This window comes from Lacerta agilis, chromosome 16 (assembly GCF_009819535.1).
Source record: "Lacerta agilis isolate rLacAgi1 chromosome 16, rLacAgi1.pri, whole genome shotgun sequence".
Lineage (NCBI taxonomy): Eukaryota > Metazoa > Chordata > Lepidosauria > Squamata > Lacertidae > Lacerta > Lacerta agilis.
The window spans coordinates 6,764,654-6,783,037 of NC_046327.1; the positions used below are offsets into that span (position 1 = coordinate 6,764,654).

Here is an 18,384-nt window from a genome sequence, read left to right on the forward strand (position 1 = left end):
GAGGAGGAGAACAGGAATGAGGAAGGTGGTCAAAAGAGGCGACCAGATAGCCTCAAAATCCATCTCTATAGCTGCCACTGATTCCCAAGCTGGCTCAACGCAAGTTGCTTGGCCACCTTCCTCATTCCCACGCTCTCCCTCCTGCCAGACCGAGTCTTCATTCCAATCGACCAGGCAGTAGCACAAAAAGATCTAAGCCTTTTTTGTGATTCTCCTGAAGGATACCTCATTTTGGATTCTGCATCTCTCGGCAGGCTTGTGGTGGTAAAATTCTGGAGACACGGATCACAAAATGAGTTCATGGTAAAAAGGTCAAACTAGGGTGAAGAAAAGTTCTAGTCTGGTATGGAAAATAAACCAGATAGTACCAGAGATCTACTTCCTCAGGAAGCTGTTTTATGACAGCGTATCAGAAAGTCACTCCAACAGATCACAGGTTCCGAGTACTACCACGGCCAATTATGCAGATGCATTCTTTCCTTGAGTAAAGTTAGGAGAGAGTATTATATACTCACTCAAACCCCACCAAACAGGTTCCGGCATTTATTTTAGAATATCACTGTGCCATTATTACCGCTTCTAAAAGAAGCTGCTAACAATTCCGCTGTTTGATGAGTTAGTCCTACATTCGTTGTTAGAGGGGTACAAGCAACAATTAAACGAAACCTTTGCACGGGAAGTTCGGCATGTCTACCAAACATCTATTTCGGATTAGATAAAGCAGCCCTGGAATCATTTCAAAAAGCTCATTATGAGTTTCCTTAAGACCACACAACAAGCTAAGTCAGACTTGGAACACAAGCCAGTAGTTCTACTACTCTACCTATATTCTAGCAATGCAGTGCATTCCCCACCCCACCCCACCCCTTTTTTTTTTACCCAGGACAGACCTACTCAGAAGGTCTTTGGTGGAAAACAAACAGGCACCACTATTATGGGAAGCCTTCATCATGGCGAACCATGCTTGGGAATGTGTGTGGTTCCAGGGGGCTCAGTAGGCTGCAGCCATATTCGAGCCATTTTTACATGGTTAAGATCATGTGAGCAGGATATGGGCTGTGCTGAGCAGCGCCTCTCCTTGGAAGTCTGCATGTGTAGCACAAACATCTGAAAGGAAGGAATTTCCATGCATACTGGGTCACACGTATTCTGGAACTCCATATGGAAATAACACACATTCTAAAATAAGACAATCTCACCCTTATACATGTGAATTGCAAATATATATATATATATATACACACACACACACACACACACACATATATATATACACATACATACATACATACATACATACATACATATATATACACACGCACACACACACATGCGAATTGCAAATACACACACACACACACACACACACACGTATATATATATATATATTAATGCAAAACAAAGAAACCTCCAGCCCTGATTTAAGCATCACTTTGGAAATATGGGTTGAATCTGAAATGGACGCCTTGACCATAGTGACACTGGCAACCATCCCTGCAATCTTTGAACCTCTGGTTCCAAGAACAAACACACTCTCAATTCAAATGACGTATCTGTGCGTCTGTTTATCTTTCTAACTCAATGCAGTCTGTTGCAAACTCAGTTTGGGAGAGAAATAGATTGCCATACCAAGGAATGGATTGGCTAACTTCAGATTTGCGCGTGTAGATAGATAGATAGATAGATAGGTAATATTTTTATTAAATTTTCAATTTTACAATTTCAAATAAACATTTTACAAACTTTAAAATATCCAATGACTTCCCTTCCTCTCTTTCCATGGTTCGTTTTAAATATCATATTTTAGTGTAACCATTCAAATCATTTCCCACTTTTACATCCATCAAAAAAAAATTATTCTGTTGAATTTATCTTAATGCTGCCAGCACTTTCAGCTGTATACCGTTATTTTCCATACATTCAATAATTTTTTCCCAATCTTCTCTAAATGTATGTTCTTCTTGCTCTATATGTTAAATCTGCAAGTTGGGCATATCCTGCCTATTTAAGTTGCCAGTCCTCTTTGGTTGGGACCTTGCTCACTTTCCATTTTTCGGCTAACTAAACACAGGGCCCACAATTGTTGCAGGCTTGCATTTTAAATGCTTGCATCACAATCCCAATGTCACTTACTGCGAACCTTCCTAGTTACTATGTTTGAAGGTGCAGGTTCAAAAAGGACAGGAGTGTTTGCTGGATGCAAAGAAGTGTCTTTAAACAAAAACAGCTCACAAGCATAAATCTCATTAAAATTAAGAAAGGGGGTCAAGAACAGGTATTGAAGGAAAATTAGTAATACATATAATCTCAGGACCACTGTTCTCTAGAAAAACAACAACTGGGGCTCATTATTATGCTTTACTGCTTCCTCTAGGATAGGGTTTCCCAAACTTGGGTCTCCAGCTGTTTTTGGACCACAACTCCCATCATCCCTGGCTAATGGGACCAGTGGTCAGGGATGATGGGAATTGTAAGTAATACTCCATTTGTTAACAAACAATAAACTTAATTTATATTTCTACTATCTTTTGTTTTCTTCTCTATTTATTAACATAGATTAAAAAACCAAAAACACATAATTGGACTTCTTATCATTTCCCAATGTGTATTTTCCTTCTGATGGTGAATATACCTAACATTATTAGCTTATCCTTTGTTTCCTTTCTAATACACTCTTAGAACAGTACGTAACCTTTGACTTATTTCATTTATATTTCATTAATCCGGGGTCAATCAAATGCTGCCATAGACTTTATATATGTATGAAGAATTCCTGTTGCACAGGTATACCTCCTTGTGCTAATGGGACAATTTCATTGGATATTACCCCCCCCCCCAATGCTAAGAGGATTGCAAAACTCACTCTAACTAAAATTCTTTCAGACGTTCTTCTCCAAAAAGACCCTTGTCTCTCTAGAAAATGACTCTGCTCCTAAACTGTGACACCTTAGATTAAAACAAAAATGTGGGGGGGGGGGGGAACCACAATACAACTCACGTAAAGTCTTGTAGAATAACTCGGGCGGGCTTAAATGGCACTTCGATGTTCTTGTGTTGCATCACATTCCAGTTTAGGATGTTTTCAACATCTCCCTTCTTTACCAGGAACTCGTCACAGTTCCGGACTGAGGCCTCCAGCAACACTCTGATAGAGAACGGCAAACGTTCTGGGAAGGAAAGCATGTGGAGACTAAAGCTATACGGTACATATGTACAGAGATTAAACTATAATATAGCGAAAAGGAGGTTCCATTCCGTTGGTGGGGAGAAGTTGTAGCTCAAAACGTCCAAGTCACAACCATCCACAGTTCCTTGCTGCATGGCAGCTACACATTCGGAGAACCATTCCTCCCTTTCACGCTACACAGACCACCATTGTGGAGATATTTTATAGTACTGCTTTCTTTCTTTCTTTCTTTCTTTCTTTCTTTCTTTCTTTCTTTCTTTCTTTCTTTCTTAATTGCAAGCCACTTTTGAAATTCTGGATGAAAAGCTATGTAGAACTATTTTTAACTATAAATATAAACAAATACACATTTACAGTCGTACCTTGGAAGCCGAACGCCTTGGGAGTCGAACATTTTGGCTCCCGAACACCGCAAAGTGTTTCGGTTTGTGAATGTTCTTTGGAAGCCGAACGTCCAACGTGGTTTCCGCGGCTTCCGATTATATGCAGGAAGCTCCTGCAGCCAATCGGAAGCCGCGCCTTCGTTGTCGAACATTTCCGGTAGTCGAACGGACTTCCGGAACGGATTCCATTCGACAGCTAAGGTACGACTGTACTTTAAAAAAAATACCCGTGCAGCCACATCGTATGCAACTTCTGCACACATATGAAGAACACAGGAAGCTACTTTGCAGTAAGTTAGACCACTGGGTCCATCTAACCCAATCAGATTAGCAGTGCTCCAGGATTACAGACAGGGGTCTCTCCCAGTCCTATGTGGAGATGCCTGGGATTGAACCTGGAACCTTCTCCATGCAAAGCAGGTGCTCCACAACGAGCTAGAGAGTGGCAGCTCTCCAAGTCCAGTCCCCAGAGCCGTCTTTCCCATAGGGCTTAGTGGTGCGTCGCGCCACGGCGCCGGCCTCTCAGGGGCGTCCCAGCAAGTGGGGGAGCTGCGCGGCTATGCTGGCGGCCTCCCCTTTCCCTGCACACCCGCCAGCTGTGCCCCGCCAATCATAAGGCTGGCGGGCGTGCAGAAGAAGACGAAGAAGAAGAGTTTGGATTTGATATCCCGCTTTATCACTACCCGAAGGAGTCTCAAAGCGGCTAACATTCTCCTTTTCCTTCCTCCCCCAAAACAAACACTCTGTGAGGTGAGTGTGGCTGAGAGACTTCAGAGAAGTGTGACTAGCCCAAGGTCACCCAGCAGCTGCATGTGGAGGAGCGGAGACACGAACCCGGTTCCCCAGATTACGAGTCTACCACTCTTAACCACTACACCACACTGGCTCTCCCTCCCAAGCCTCTGCAGGGATTGCTCTCCTGCAGTGGCATGGGGGAGAGTTGCACTCCCCCCCCTCCCCGATGGCTGGCAGTGCGCAGCTATGGCTACCCCAACACTATCCGTGGTAATTTGAGAGCGCTGGGCGGATATTTGCACCCCGGAGCCGCATCTGCTAAAGACGGCCCTGCCAGTCCCACTACCAGACAGTCTCCTAACCAGAGATACCAGGGACTGGAACAAGAAACCTTCTGTTTGCAAAGCACATGCTATGACTCGTCCAAAGCACAAGCACAAGCAATCAAGTGATGTGCATGCATATGTGAACTGCCTCAAAAGTTGCAGCTGCCAACCAACTTTCTTACAGGGAGCAACTCCCTCTGAATTTAACAAAAGTACCATATCTTGGGTCTCCCAGACGCTTCAAATTGAAGAATTTTTTTGTCGCTTGGCTTGGGTCCAGCGGTTCCTCAAGATGCGCAAAAGGGTTGCTCATGGCTGAAGTATCTTGGAAGTCACTGCAAATACAAGAAGTTAAAAATTGGAGCAAGTTTAACTTTGATTCTTATTCATTCAATGTATTGGTCCCTTCACCATCAGGTCCCGGGTAGGTTTAAAATTCAATATTAAAAACGTTTTAAAACAAATTACAGTCTCAGGAATAGGACGGGTCCTAAAAACATACATCTCAGTTGCCAAAGGTTTTGTACAAATCTTCCAGATTTTGTACAAATCTGGAATAACCTGCATATTGTCAGATTACATGTTCACTATGTTTTCTAAAAATTACAGTTCTTACATAAATTGTAAACCAGTTCATCAGTTTTAATAGACAGTTCTCTCAAAAATCCCTTTGGAAATATAAAAACGGAAGTATAAAAACGGCAGGGCATCCTTCCACACGCACACACCTCCAAATATTTCCAGTACACCTGAGAAGGTGTTCCCTCTCTTTGTTCCCTGCCTTGTTCCTTGCCTACCTTTGGTCCATCTCTCGCATCACTGGGCTCACCACTTGTTTTGGTGCTCCTTAACTTGCAAAGTGCCTCTGCAGTCTCTTCGTAACACAATCATCAAAATTGTTTCGGTGTCAGCCTGAACACCTCTGCCAAGCGCAATTATATATTTACTTAAATCTCCAAATGAAAAGGTTCCATGAGCATTAGGAATGCAAGGAAGCTATCATAAAAAAAAAACAACTACAGAAGCATAGCAAGAGAATTAGCAGTTTGGCACATCTTGGTGGGGGGCATATTTTGGAAAGGAAGCCCTCACAGAGTGGGGGGGGGGGCTGGTTAAGCATGAGTTTTTCTCAGGGTTCCAGACCACTGCAAACTAACAGAGGAAACATCCCAGACCCTACAAGAATGTCCTGTTTTTACTTAAAGGTAAAGGTAAAGGGACCCCTGACCATTAGGTCCACTCGTGTCCGACTCTGGGGTTGCGGCGCTCATCTCGCGTTGCTGGCCGAGGGAGCCGGCATACAGCTTCCAGGCCATGTGGCCAGCATGACTAAGCCGCTTCTGGCGAACCAGAGCAGCGCACGGAAACGTCATTTACATTCCCGCCGGAGTGGTACCTAATTATCTACTTGCACTTTGACGTGCTTTCGAACTGGGCGCTCACCCCATCGCAGGGATTTGAACCGCCGACCTTCTGATCAGCAAGCCCTAGGCTCTGTGGTTTAACCCACAGCGCCACCCGCGTCCCTATTTTTACTTAAGACGTCACTATTTTCATTGGAGAAATGTTGGAGGGTATGGAGTTATTCAACTCCTGAAGCAATCCTGTATAGGGAAGGGTTTTTTAATGTTTAATGTTTTATTATGCTTTTGTATCAATGTTGGACGCTGCCCAGAGTGGCTGGGGCAACCCAGTAAGATGTGTGGGGTATAAATAGTAATATTATCGTTATGAAATGGGACATCCCTATTTTCATTGGAGAATTGTTGGACGCAGGTGGCGCTGGGGTCTAAACCACAGAGTCTAGGGCTTGCCGATCAGGTTGGTGGTTCGAATCCCTGCGACGGGGTGAGCTCCCGTTGCTCTGTCCCAGCTCCTGCCCACCTAGCAGTTCGAAAGCATGTCAAAGTGCAAGTAAATAAATAGGTAACGCTCCAGCGGGAAGGTAAACAGTGTTTCCGTGCGCTGCTCTGGTTCGCCAGAAGTGGCTTGGTCATGCTGGCCACATGACCCGGAAGCTGTATGCCAGCTCCCTTGGCCAGTAAACCAAGATGAACGCCGCAACCCCAGAGTTGTCCATGACTGGACCTAATGGTCAGGGGTTCCTTTACCTTTACCTTTATGATATTCCTGGTTTTCACTGAAAGAGTGGAGAAGGGCATGGTGCCCATGAATGCACAGAATCCACTAGCTCATTTAACTTAGTGGTTATCTGCTGTTATTCATGTCGCTGATTCTCCAAGCAAGAGCACGCGGAAACCAAGCCATCCATCCAGAAAGAAGAGAGAAACTAAGCAGTTGTGCTTAGTTTGCACACCGCAAAAGTGAAACCAAAGTTTCACAAACTTAGGTTTTAAAGGCAAGGACTGTCAATCAAACAACTCGCAACATGCTAAACTCCCCAGCAACTTGCCTTGACCAATCCTAGCTGTGGCCAGCCCAAAAACCCCTCCCAATAACTTGGAGCTGCTCCTTTAACCCTTCTGCAACCCGTGCTCTCTTCAATGGGAGAACACGCTTTGTGCAAACTCCCACAAATCTGTGCTGACTTGAGGCTGCCAGCAGCCAGCCACAGAAACCTTCATACACTTGCAAAATTGGGGGGGGGGGGGGTAGAAAGAGAGAGAGAATTAAACACAGCAGACATGTCACTTCATGTCAGATCATTTATACTGCCGCTGAACTACAACTCCCATCATGCCCTGGCCATTGGATATGCTGGCTGGGGCTGATAGGAGTTGGAGTCTAGCAACATTTGGAGGGTCACTTTTGCACCCCCGATTTAAGCCAGCAGCCAGGCGGGGTAGGGGTGGGGTGGGGAGGACGTCTATTTACAACCAGGTTATAGATTGCTAAATATCCCTTGGAAAGTGGAACCCAGGATAAACCTGAACTATGCTGGTAAATTGTTGATTTTTTTTGCTTGGCTTTACACGTGGATATTAATTGCCACTTCAATAATAACTTCCTAAAATAACATTATAACGTGGTTATGCTGTGAGCGTGAGATTTAAGTTACGTCCCTACCCCCAAGGTATTATTTGCATAACGAGAGACAAGTTATATTCCACAAAGTATAAACATCAGGGCACCAGGATAAAGGTATGTGGAGCAAAGTTCATTTGCTGCAAAAACTGTTTCACAAGTTCCCTTGTATTTTACAGTGGCTGCAAATCCAGCTCTAGAGAGACAAGTTGGGATTCTGCCACCAGCCTCAAAAAGCAGCACAAAACCTACGCAGTTTGTCTTAACATCTGGATCTTAAACGCACTGTACAGAAATGAATTCTATACATTTCCCAATTTTCAACCGCAGAGGAGCAACGGCACCATTATAGCCCAGGCAGAATGATGCCTTTGATTACTCGTTCTTCTGACTATACAGCCCCAGTGCTGAAACAGACAGACCATTTACACAGCAGACACCATGCTACGTACAAACTTGCTCTGCAGTGAATGGATGCCATTCAGCGCACAGGCTTATTCCAAAGCCAAGCCAACAGCCAGAGAAATAGAAGCTTTAAGGACGTTTATGATCTGATGAAGAAACAGGAGGAAGCGTCTTGGCTATTTGGGCAAATGGTTAAACCTCTCACCTAGTAAAAATAAAGAAATCTTTCAAAAAGGCAAACCCCGTTGCTCATCAGTTCGCACCAATTCCCTCTAATGGGATTCTGGATAAAAGAACACTTGCTTTGCTGGCCTGAATCAGTAGTTAGAATTTCTTGGTTCAGGAGAAAACCGCTCCACTTCCGTGTGCGGCGATGTTGCGGTCAGACCTCATGGTCTCCACCAACAGCGGGGGTTGGCGTGGCTTGCCCCATTTAAAGCAGCCGCGTGGCCAGGGAGTCCTCCTTTTTGGTTCCCGCTTCCACGGTTCCTGTCCGAAGCCTGGGTGGAGACTAGGGCCATGGCACGACCTTCCAGTGAATCTGGGGGAAGCTCCAAGTTGATGTGCATCAACAGGGCTCCCCCTCAGTGCTGTCAAGTATCCTGTTTTCCCCGGGATTCTCCCTTATTTCAAGCAGTTTCCCGCTGCTCTCCCTTATTTTTTATTTCCCTTAAATTTCCCGTTTTTAATGGAAACAGCTCCTCCCCTGCTGGCCAGGGACGGGGTGGGAAAACCTCGCCTACTTGGAGAGAAAAGCCTCAGCCCTCAAAGCAAGTGGGAGTTGTTTCCCGCGCTTACAGGGGGGTGTATTCCTCCCCCTGCATCAGCCCCTATCCGTTGCCGCCGGGCCCCTCAGCCGGCCAATAGGGTTAGCTGGCGGGCGGAGCCTGGCTGCCTTTGAGCAGCTGCTGCCTTGAGTAGCTGCTGCTTCCTGTCCTGTTTTGATGGGATCAGACAAGAAGACCAGTGTTTTTCAACCTTTTTTGGGCAAAGGCACACTTGTTTCATGAAAAAAATCACGAGGCACACCACCATTAGAAAATGTTAAAAAATTTAACTCTGTGCCTATATTGACTATATGTAAAGTAATTCTCTTGAATAGGAATCAAATAAACACAAAGAAAGTATTTTATAATTACTTTATTATGAAATAGTAAGTAAACAGAAATATGAAAAATTATAAAATACTTTATTCAGTGCGCAACCTGGGTCTGTTTGGCTGTTTTTAAAAAATCTTTTGAATTTTTCAATTTTTCCCACGGCACACCAGGCAACATCTCGCGGCACACTAGTGTGCCACGGAACAGTGGTTGAAAAACACTGAAGAAGACGATGGGGCTCCATCACGCGGAGCACATGGCTGCCCTCCTCTTTGCTCCACTCCAAGCCCAAGCCCGCTTGCTTTTCCCAGCTGCCGACACGTTCAATGCTGCTCCGCCCACTTTTGCTTCTGGCTCCACCCACCACTGACATGTGACTGTCCCCGGGATAGGTGAGACTGCTGATCCCTTATTTTCAAATCCGAAACTTGACAGCTATGCTCCCCCTACTGGTGGTTAACACTTGTGAGACTTCCTACATGGTGGGCAGGAGTCAGATAATGCCTAAGCCAATACCGCTCACGTTCTGTAACCAATAAAGTTGTGGCCTAAAGTTGCCCATTTAACCTATGTTATTATTCTACATAGGAGGGAGGCCTTGGGGTCTTGAAACGCAACAAGAGGATCTAGCCAAGTCTTCCCCAAACTGATGCCCTCCAGATAACATTAGAAACTCAGATATATAAGCTAGGTGCCAAATGGCTGCTTAAAGCAAGGTTGCGGTCGCCTAAACAGAATGTCTAGTTGCCATTTTTGGGGCAAGATGGCTCTACATATGGCACAATGCACAAATCACTTCTTGGCATTTAGCAAAGAGCAAGTGTAATAAGCATATGATTTCCAAAGGTTGCATCCTGCTACCTGACCATTCCCTTAGGGATATTTGGCAAGGAGGGCAATACCTACCTTTAAAGCCCTAAATGGCCTCGGTCCAGTATACCTGAAGGAGCGTCTCCACCCCCATCGTTCTGCCCGGACACTGAGGTCCAGCTCCGAGGGCCTTTTGGTGGTTCCCTCACTGCGAGAAGCCAAGTTACAGGGAACCCGGCAGAGGGACTTCTCGGTGGTGGCACCCGCCCTGTGGAACGCCCTCCCACCAGATGTCAAAGAGAACAACAACTACCAGACTTTTAGAAAACATCTGAAGACAGCCCTGTTTAGGGAAGCTTTTTAATGTTTGATGGACTATTGTATTTTAATATTCTGTTGGAAGCTGCCCAGAGTGGCTGGGGAAACCCAACCAGATGGGCGGGGTATAAATAATAAATTATTATTATTATTATTAGTAGTAGTAGTAGTAGTAGTACAAGGGGTTGGGGCAACATTGGGTGAGATTTTGCAAGCCTACTAATTCAAGAAATTTCAACAGCCAAGAGGAGCTGAAGTAATTCGCAAACTGATTTAATCTACACAGCAAAGTCTTTAATCTTGATTACTACTGTATTTAAATCACTTTATCTCCATTAGAGACACTACCCTTAATTGGCGCACGTATATATCTGCAGTTGCTTCATGATAATGGGAACCTAACATTTGAAAATGAGATCTTAATAAAGTAAGGTTTAAACCTTAATTCCATGCCCGTCTGTTTATTCACTTTGTACTCCTCCACCTCCTGTCCTGCCCCCCCTCCCCACTCTCTACTTGCAGCGAAATCAGGGATACACTTTGCAGTTCCTCCCCCATTTTCTTCATTCTATTTCCAACGTTCAGGACAGAGTGCCATTACTTATGGAGCCACAATGGCACCACGCAGGCACAAGAAAGGCACCAGCAGACCTGGGCGGGGGGGGGGGGGTAGGTTTGCAGAAATAGAAAAAAATATGTAGGGGGTGGGAAATCCCAAAGAGGAGTGGGGAACCCTCAAAACAGCCCAACGAGGATTGAGTGTGCTTAGAGGCAATGGGATGCTGGTGCGAGGGAGAATGGAATGGAGTATCATGAAGAGGATATGGCTGGCCGGCCGGCAGGCAGGCACAGTGAACAGAATCATAGAATCCTAGAGTTGGAAGAGACCACAAGGGCCATCCAGTTCAACCCCCTGCCAAGCAGGAAACACCATCAAAGCATTCCTGACAGGTGGCTGTCAAGCCTCTGCTTAAAGACCTCCAAAGAAGGAGACTCCACCACACTCCTTGGCAGCAAATTCCACTGCCGAACAGCTCTCACTGTCAGGAAGTTCTTCCTAATGTTTAGGTGGAATCTTCTTTCTTGTAGTTTGAATCCATTGCCCCGTGTCCGCTTCTCTGGAGAAGCAGAAAACAGAAGCACTCCACACCACAACGTTTTTTACAAGTATCACTCGTCAGAAATATGATCCCCTGAAATAAAAGGAAGTCACTTCCTACTGTACATGGCTATGATGGGATACCAGATGAACCACATGATTGAACTTCTAGATTGTACTGCCTGTAGGTTTCCTCCAAAACCTTGGCAACCAGGCAGAAACAGAAAAGTATTTCCTTGCTATTATTTTTATTTAAAAAAAAACCACCCTTGTGTAACTTTGTAAATTTCAGCATGTAAATGTTTCTCAGTTTCCAGGAGAAATCATTCACAAAGAGATTAGAGATCTTATAGCAGCCAATTTATGCATTTAATCCAGATCACAGTAGCTCTGAGCATTGCCCTAAATACAGCCTTTACTGATGTCACATGGCACAGATGTGTTGCTTTCCGAGTGAAAAACCGAGGTACCCGTGTGTTCTTTTTCTGCCTTCACATCACCCCCTGAATTTGTCACATCCGAACCATGTGTTTAAAACAGTGTTTTTCAACCTTTTTTGGGCAAAGGCACACTTGTTTTATGAAAAAAATCACAAGGCACACCACCATTAGAAAATGTTAGAAAAATTAACTCTGTGCCTATATTGACTATATATAAAGTAATTTTTCAATTTTTCCCACGGCACACCAGGCAACATCTCGCGGCACACTAGTGTGCCGCGGAACAGTGGTTGAAAAACACTGGTTTAAAGCACAACAGTTCCCCCAAAGAATCGTGGGAGCTGCAGTTTGCCTCTCACAGAGCTACAGTTCCCTCAACCTATAGCAAACTGCAGTTCCCGGGATTCTTTGCGGGGGTGGGGGAAGCTTTAAATGTATGGTGCAGAGGTTCCGGACAAGGTTCTTCCAAGGCTTTGTTGTTGAAGACCACAGGGCAAAAGCGTAGTGCTCACACTTCTCTTTGGCAACAACACCTGAGAAATACCAAGCAACGGTTGGTGAATGGGAGCTAACATTCACAAAAGGTGGTCATCGTTCCAGGTGTCATTTTATTTGCCTACCAGACCTTCGTTCTGGGAACACCTGAGGAACAGATTTGTTAGATTGTTTTCCCAGCTGCAACTTGGTACTCAACAGATGTGTTTGACTACAGCTTCCATCAGCCTCAGCTAGCCCAAAGTCAGGAACGATGGGCGTTGGAGTCCTAAGTATTTGGCTGTCGCCAAGTTAGGGGTGGCTGTTTTAGGACATGGGGTAGCTTCTTTCTAGGTAAGCCATAATAGTGTTTGTTTATGGACAAAGGGAACTCCCACCCACCCCCCCAAAAAAATACCTTGGTTTTCATAGCAATTGTCCTCTCCAACCCCACTTTTAAGTTTCAAAGGATCACATGCTCTCTTTGCCGGTTTCCAGGATTGTGCACATTAACTAAAAGGGAAGGTGTCCAGCATCACACCTCTGAAAAAAATTGATTGGGGGGGCATGTGAAAGGTGGAAGGGCGCACATTTTAACATTCCAGAAATATAATGCTGGTTTAAGCAACGTCTCCAGGGATACCACTAAATATGGTATTTATGGAAGGGGCCTGTGGTCGGAGCTTAGGGTGAATAGCTGAACTTGTTTGCATGAAAATAGCAGTGTTTAAATACTGAATTCGAAACTGCAGCTTTGTTTTTTGCTAGATCAGCATATCCCAATATTCCGAGAGTTTAGGCACACTTCCTTTTCTTAATAAAAACTGGACGTGCTTTGAACACACACACACACACACACACACACACACAGTGTTAGAAAAGCTAGGAGCCAAATGGCTCCTGAGACCGGAGTTGTGGGTGGCAAAACAGAATATCTAGTCGCCATGGCGGGGGGGGCGGCAACACTTGTTGTTTATTATTTTGATAAGCATGAATTAATACACAATTCACATAAGCGACACATTGTTAATATCACATTTTTAGCAGAAATTGTTAGTACATGTTTAATTTGGTGTTGACAATAAAAATATTGGTACCATACATACTTCAGTTTTCAAAACACTCTACTGTACTCTTTATTGTTAGATTCAGGCTTCAAACCACATACATTTCCGTAATCCTTGAGTGTCAGCACCCAGGCTCCTTGAAGTGCTCGCAAATGGAGAATCTTTCGGCGCAAGATGCATGATCTAGCACCCTGCTCATTTCAAACCCTGCATGCACCCGGCTTGAGGGGTTACCTATGCTCATTCTTGCCAAATCCTCATGCATCTGCATGCATCACTGTTCTGGGCATACATCTTGAATGAAGGAATGACAGTCCAGAGCAGTGGCTCGTACAGACAAACAGGGCAGCCTCTTCAAGGCAGGTAATGATACTTGCATCACAAGAGAGCGAATGGGCTTTAACACAACCACAGCAAACACATGGTAGAATTACCTGCCCTCAGAAGAGGCTTCTTGGAAAAAGGCGCAGCCAGAGCAGTGAATCACACAGAGACACAGAAGGCAGACTCCTCTGTGGATGGACACCCTGGCCTCACGGGAGTCATTTTATAACTCAGGACACGACACCAGCATGATCTGGCACACTGGGAAAATACGAGGGTAGCCTTGCACTCACATGAGGACATTCTTAATCTTTTATTATCAAATCTTGCAGATAAGCCAGGTTGCAACAACAAGCTGGCTGCAACACCCTGGCACCACATTGTACAGAGTTTGATGGATTGTATCAGCGCGTTGCAAAAGCTTGAATTATGTTGCACTCCTCAAACGCTGCAAACATTATTCCAGTTTATTGACAACCAGCTGTACCCAGCGACGCATTGCTGTGGCTCATTTGGTACTGGAAGGAGACCCCGTTTTCACCTGCCTTCCCACAGCTTCTCCCATTGAACTCCTGCCAGCCTCCTCTCCGTCTTTCCATTATCGCCTGCCTCCCCATAGCTTCTCCTGTTGAACTCCCGCCTGCCTCCTTCCGTCTTTCCCGTTTTCGCCTGCCTCCCCACAGCTTCTCCCATTGAACTCCTGCCTGCCTCCTCTCCGTCTCCCCGTTTTTGCCTGCCTCCCCACAGCTTCTCCCGTTGAACTGCCACCTGCCTCCTTCCGTCCTTCCCGTTTTCGCCTGCCTCCCCACAGCTTCTATCATTGAACTCCTGCCTGCCTCCTCTCCGTCTCCCCGTTTTTGCCTGCCTCCCCACAGCTTCTCCCGTTGAACTGCCACCTGCCTCCTGTCCGTCTTTCCCCCCCGTTTTCGCCTGCCTGCCCACAGCTTCTCCCGTTGAACTGCCGCCTTCCTCTTTATGTAATATTTTTTACATAAAGGCACTCCTGGATTGGAACGCAACGTTGTGTCAAAATTTCAAAGCAATCGGTCAAGGACTTTCTGAGATTTGAGGTATTGAACAAACGAACATTTACATTTTTATTTATATAGCTGGGCGACAGCACTCCTCACCTAAAATTATGTGTAATCTGGGAAAGCACTGTATCTGCTGTTAGATTACAAGAAACCTAGTATTTCTAGCAAAATTCTGTAGAATAAGGGTTGAAGTGCTCTCCTGTCACTGCCAGGACTGTGTATTCTTTGCATTGCTGTTAACTTCTCTTGTGTGGTTTTTTTTTAATGCAATAAATGAATAATAGCTACTGCAGTATCTACTGTACAGGTACATCCCTGACTGATAGCCAGACAACCTCTCCTTAAACGCTTCCAGTTGGGTACAGCCCACCACCTCCTGAGGCAATCTGCTTCACTTTTGAACAAAATGGCAACAGCGCCCACCTGAGAGTTGCTGGACCTAAGCTCTGGTGAGTTGCAGCTGGGGGGAAAATTCCCAATGCTACTGCATATATGACAGGGGTGAGGAACAATTGGCCCTTCAGATGCTGAACTACAACTCCCATCAGCCCAGACCAGTATGGCCAATGGCCAGGGGTGATGGGAGTTCTGTGTCCGAAATCAGCCAGGCGCCAGGGTCCAGACTGACGCGGGTCCAACTGCGGCCACGTGGAGATCTCTGGATGCCAGGTGGGCGACTGGGGACAGCAAAATGCCCTTTGGGAAAGGATCTGAAACACTTCCCTTGAAATCTGAATTTGTTTCATGTTGTAAATCGCTTTGAGAATCGTTCTTTAAAAATCCAAAGCGGTACAAAAATGAAATTATGGTAATAATCATAATCACAATAAATTCTATTGGAGGGGGGGGAAGGCACCTAGACATTCTATTGTGGCAACGATAACGTAGCCATTTGGCGATTAGCTTACGCATCTGAGTTTCTGACACTGTGAGTTCTAGTTCGGCAATATCTGGAGGGTCAAAGGACACTCAAGCACAACACAGGATGGAATCAGTTCAACGGTTACCTGCGATGCCACCTGCTGTCTCCTCCTCACCAAGCCAAAGGATACTGGCCCTCCCGGGACACACACTTCTTGCCCCATACTGTGTTGTTAGTAGAAAATCATCTGCAAGGTCCTAGAAACTTAAAATGCTCAGCGAGGCTGAATCTGTAAGCACCTTGATCTGACTTTCAATGCACGCAGAAGCCTACCAGAGAGAGGACCTCCAAACCAAAAATGGTCCCCTGCAGTTGAGAAATAAGCCTGTGTCTTTTGAAAACCAACCCTGAACTTTGCTCCTGCTGACAAACAGGCCAAGCAGAGGAGGGGAGGGAAAGAATGGAGAGAAGGCCATCTGAACAGAGAAAACAGGAGAAGACAACAGGCAGAGAAACGTGTTTTTTTAAGACCGCCAAGAATAAATGGATGGTGCAATCCAACACACTGTCTACTCAGAAGCCAGTTCCACGGAGTCCAGTGACTACTTGCTAGGTAAGGACTGCAGCCTTTTAAATAAATCTTTAATCAAATCAAGCGCCATTAAGCTTAATGTTGCTGGTCTTTTTTATTTTTTATTTTTTTAATCACCAGCAAACTTGCAATCTCAAACTGAAGTGTTGCCACATCCTTGGATGAGTAAACATGCAATCCTAAGCAAAATTCACCAGAAGTCACGCTGAAGTCCATGCGGTTTACTTCTTTTGAAACGCGGCCAGGCCCTTTTTACGAGGGACACATCCCAGCGCCCTTTCCATATTATTAAAAAAAGAGAAAGAAATTTAAAGTTGGGCGGGAATCCTTTCCCCAAACCTGTCCCTTTAACGAGCTCCCAAAGTGACCTGGCAGGCACCTGCAAGCCAGCTTTGGAGCAAGTCCGTAGCGCGTGGCAAGAAACGGGGGAGAGACGTCGCTTAGGATCGCGCGCAGCAAAGGCCCCGGGGAGTAACAGCAGGGCGACCCTCGCCGTATTTGCTGCAGCGGGGGGCTTATACTCCCATGAAAGCAAGGTTAGGCCCGCCGCCCGGGGCTTCTGGCCAAACGCTCTCAGGATCGGGCTGCGCGCACAGGCAGCCTCGCTCGGGCGGCTCGACCTTCGGCCCGTTCCGCCCTCCCTGCTTCCTCCCGAGCAAGCGCGGCCTCCTCGCCGGGCTTCCTCTCGAGTAAGGAAGCCGCGAGGAGCTGCAGGAAAGGCGCCCGGCGGGGAAGGCGGAGAGGGAGGGAGGGAGCGGAGAGGCCGGGCTGCAGGTGGACACGACGCTTACCTGCGCGGGAGGAGGGTCGCTAAGGGCGGCGGCGGCGAAGGGCGCGCGCAGGTGAGGCGCCCCGAGACCGGCGCCTGGGAAGCAGCAGAAGGAGCAGCGGGGGCCGCGCCAGTCTGGCTCCGCCCACCCCCCAGCTGACAGTTCCCACGGCCCACCCCCTTGGGTCGCAGCGGAGGCGGCCGCGTCCTTTCCTCCCGCCGCCTCGGGGAAGACTTCCCTCCGCCTCCGCGGCTCGGCTTCTCCCGCGCCCTCTCCTGGGCTGCTGCGAGGGCCGCAGGACGAGTCGGAGAAGCGGGGGGAAGGAGGAGAGAGGCGCGGTGGAAGCAGAGACCAAGCATGGGTAGTCCAATACTGATTATATTGATCAATAATAAAAATGCTTTTTTACATTTGCATAGTTGTAATTAATAGCTTGGATGCCTCTGAATTATGGTGCTGGAGGAGACTCTTGAGAGTCCCATGGACTGCAAGGAGATCAAACCTATCCATTCTCAAGGAAATCGGCCCTGAGTGCTCACTAGAAGGACAGATCCTGAAGTTGAGGCTCCAGTACTTTGGCCACCTCATGAGAAGAGAAGACTCCCTGGAAAAGACCCTGGTGTTGGGAAAGATGGAGGGCACAAGGAGAAGGGGACGACAGAGGACAAGATGGTTGGACAGTGTTCTCGAAGCTACTAACATGAGTTTGGCCAAACTGCGGGAGGCAGTGAAGGATAGGCGTGCCTGGCGTGCTCTGGTCCATGGGGTCACGAAGAGTCGGACACGACTGAACGACTGAACAACAACAAAAACAAAATTAATAGCTTTAGTTTTTCATACACTCTGCACCATTTTGGAATAAATGAAAGTGCTTAACTCTCGAGCATTTTTGATATTTGTTGTTGTTTAGTCCTTTAGTCGTGTCCGACTTGACCCCATGCACCAGAGCACGCCAGGCACTCCTGTCTTCCACTGCCTCCTGCAGTTTGGTCAGACTCATGTTAGTAGCTTCGAGAACACTGTCCAACCATCTCGTCCTCTGTCGTCCCCTTCTCCTTGTGCCCTCCATCTTTCCCAGCATCAGGGTCTTTTCCAGGGACTCTTCTCTTCTCATGAGGTGGCCAAAGTACTGGAGCCTCAACTTCAGGATCTGCCCTTCCAGTGAGCACTCAGGGCTGATTTCCTTCGGAAAGAAAACAAAATATAAAATCAAAAAATCCTTCCAGTAGCACCTTAGAGACCAACTACCGGTAAGTTTGTTCTTGGTATGAGCTTTCCTGTGCATGCACACTCCTTCAGATACACTGAAATAGAAGTCACCAGTGTATCTGAAGAAGTGTGCATGCACACGAAAGCTCACACCAAGAACAAACTTAGTTGGTCTCTAAGGTGCTACTGGAAGGATTTTTTATTTTTATTTTTTTACTATGGCAGACCAACAGGGTACCTACCTGTTCCTTCAGAATGGATAGG

At 46.3% G+C, this 18,384-nt stretch overlaps 1 protein-coding gene across 1 annotated transcript in view; it reads right to left on the bottom strand.

Annotated features, from left to right (window-relative positions):
- Positions 1 to 16,961, bottom strand: part of ACO1 (aconitase 1) — a 48,547-nt gene extending 31,586 nt beyond the window's left edge. Inside the window, exons 1-3 of the mRNA XM_033172937.1 lie at positions 16,933 to 16,961; positions 4,848 to 4,966; positions 2,999 to 3,167 (exon numbers count right to left, since the gene is read on the bottom strand). Of these exons, the coding sequence (XP_033028828.1) occupies positions 2,999 to 3,167; positions 4,848 to 4,944 (266 nt within the window). The 5' untranslated portion in view covers positions 4,945 to 4,966; positions 16,933 to 16,961. The remainder of the gene's footprint in view (positions 1 to 2,998; positions 3,168 to 4,847; positions 4,967 to 16,932) is intronic.
- Positions 16,962 to 18,384: the final 1,423 nt, after the last annotated feature.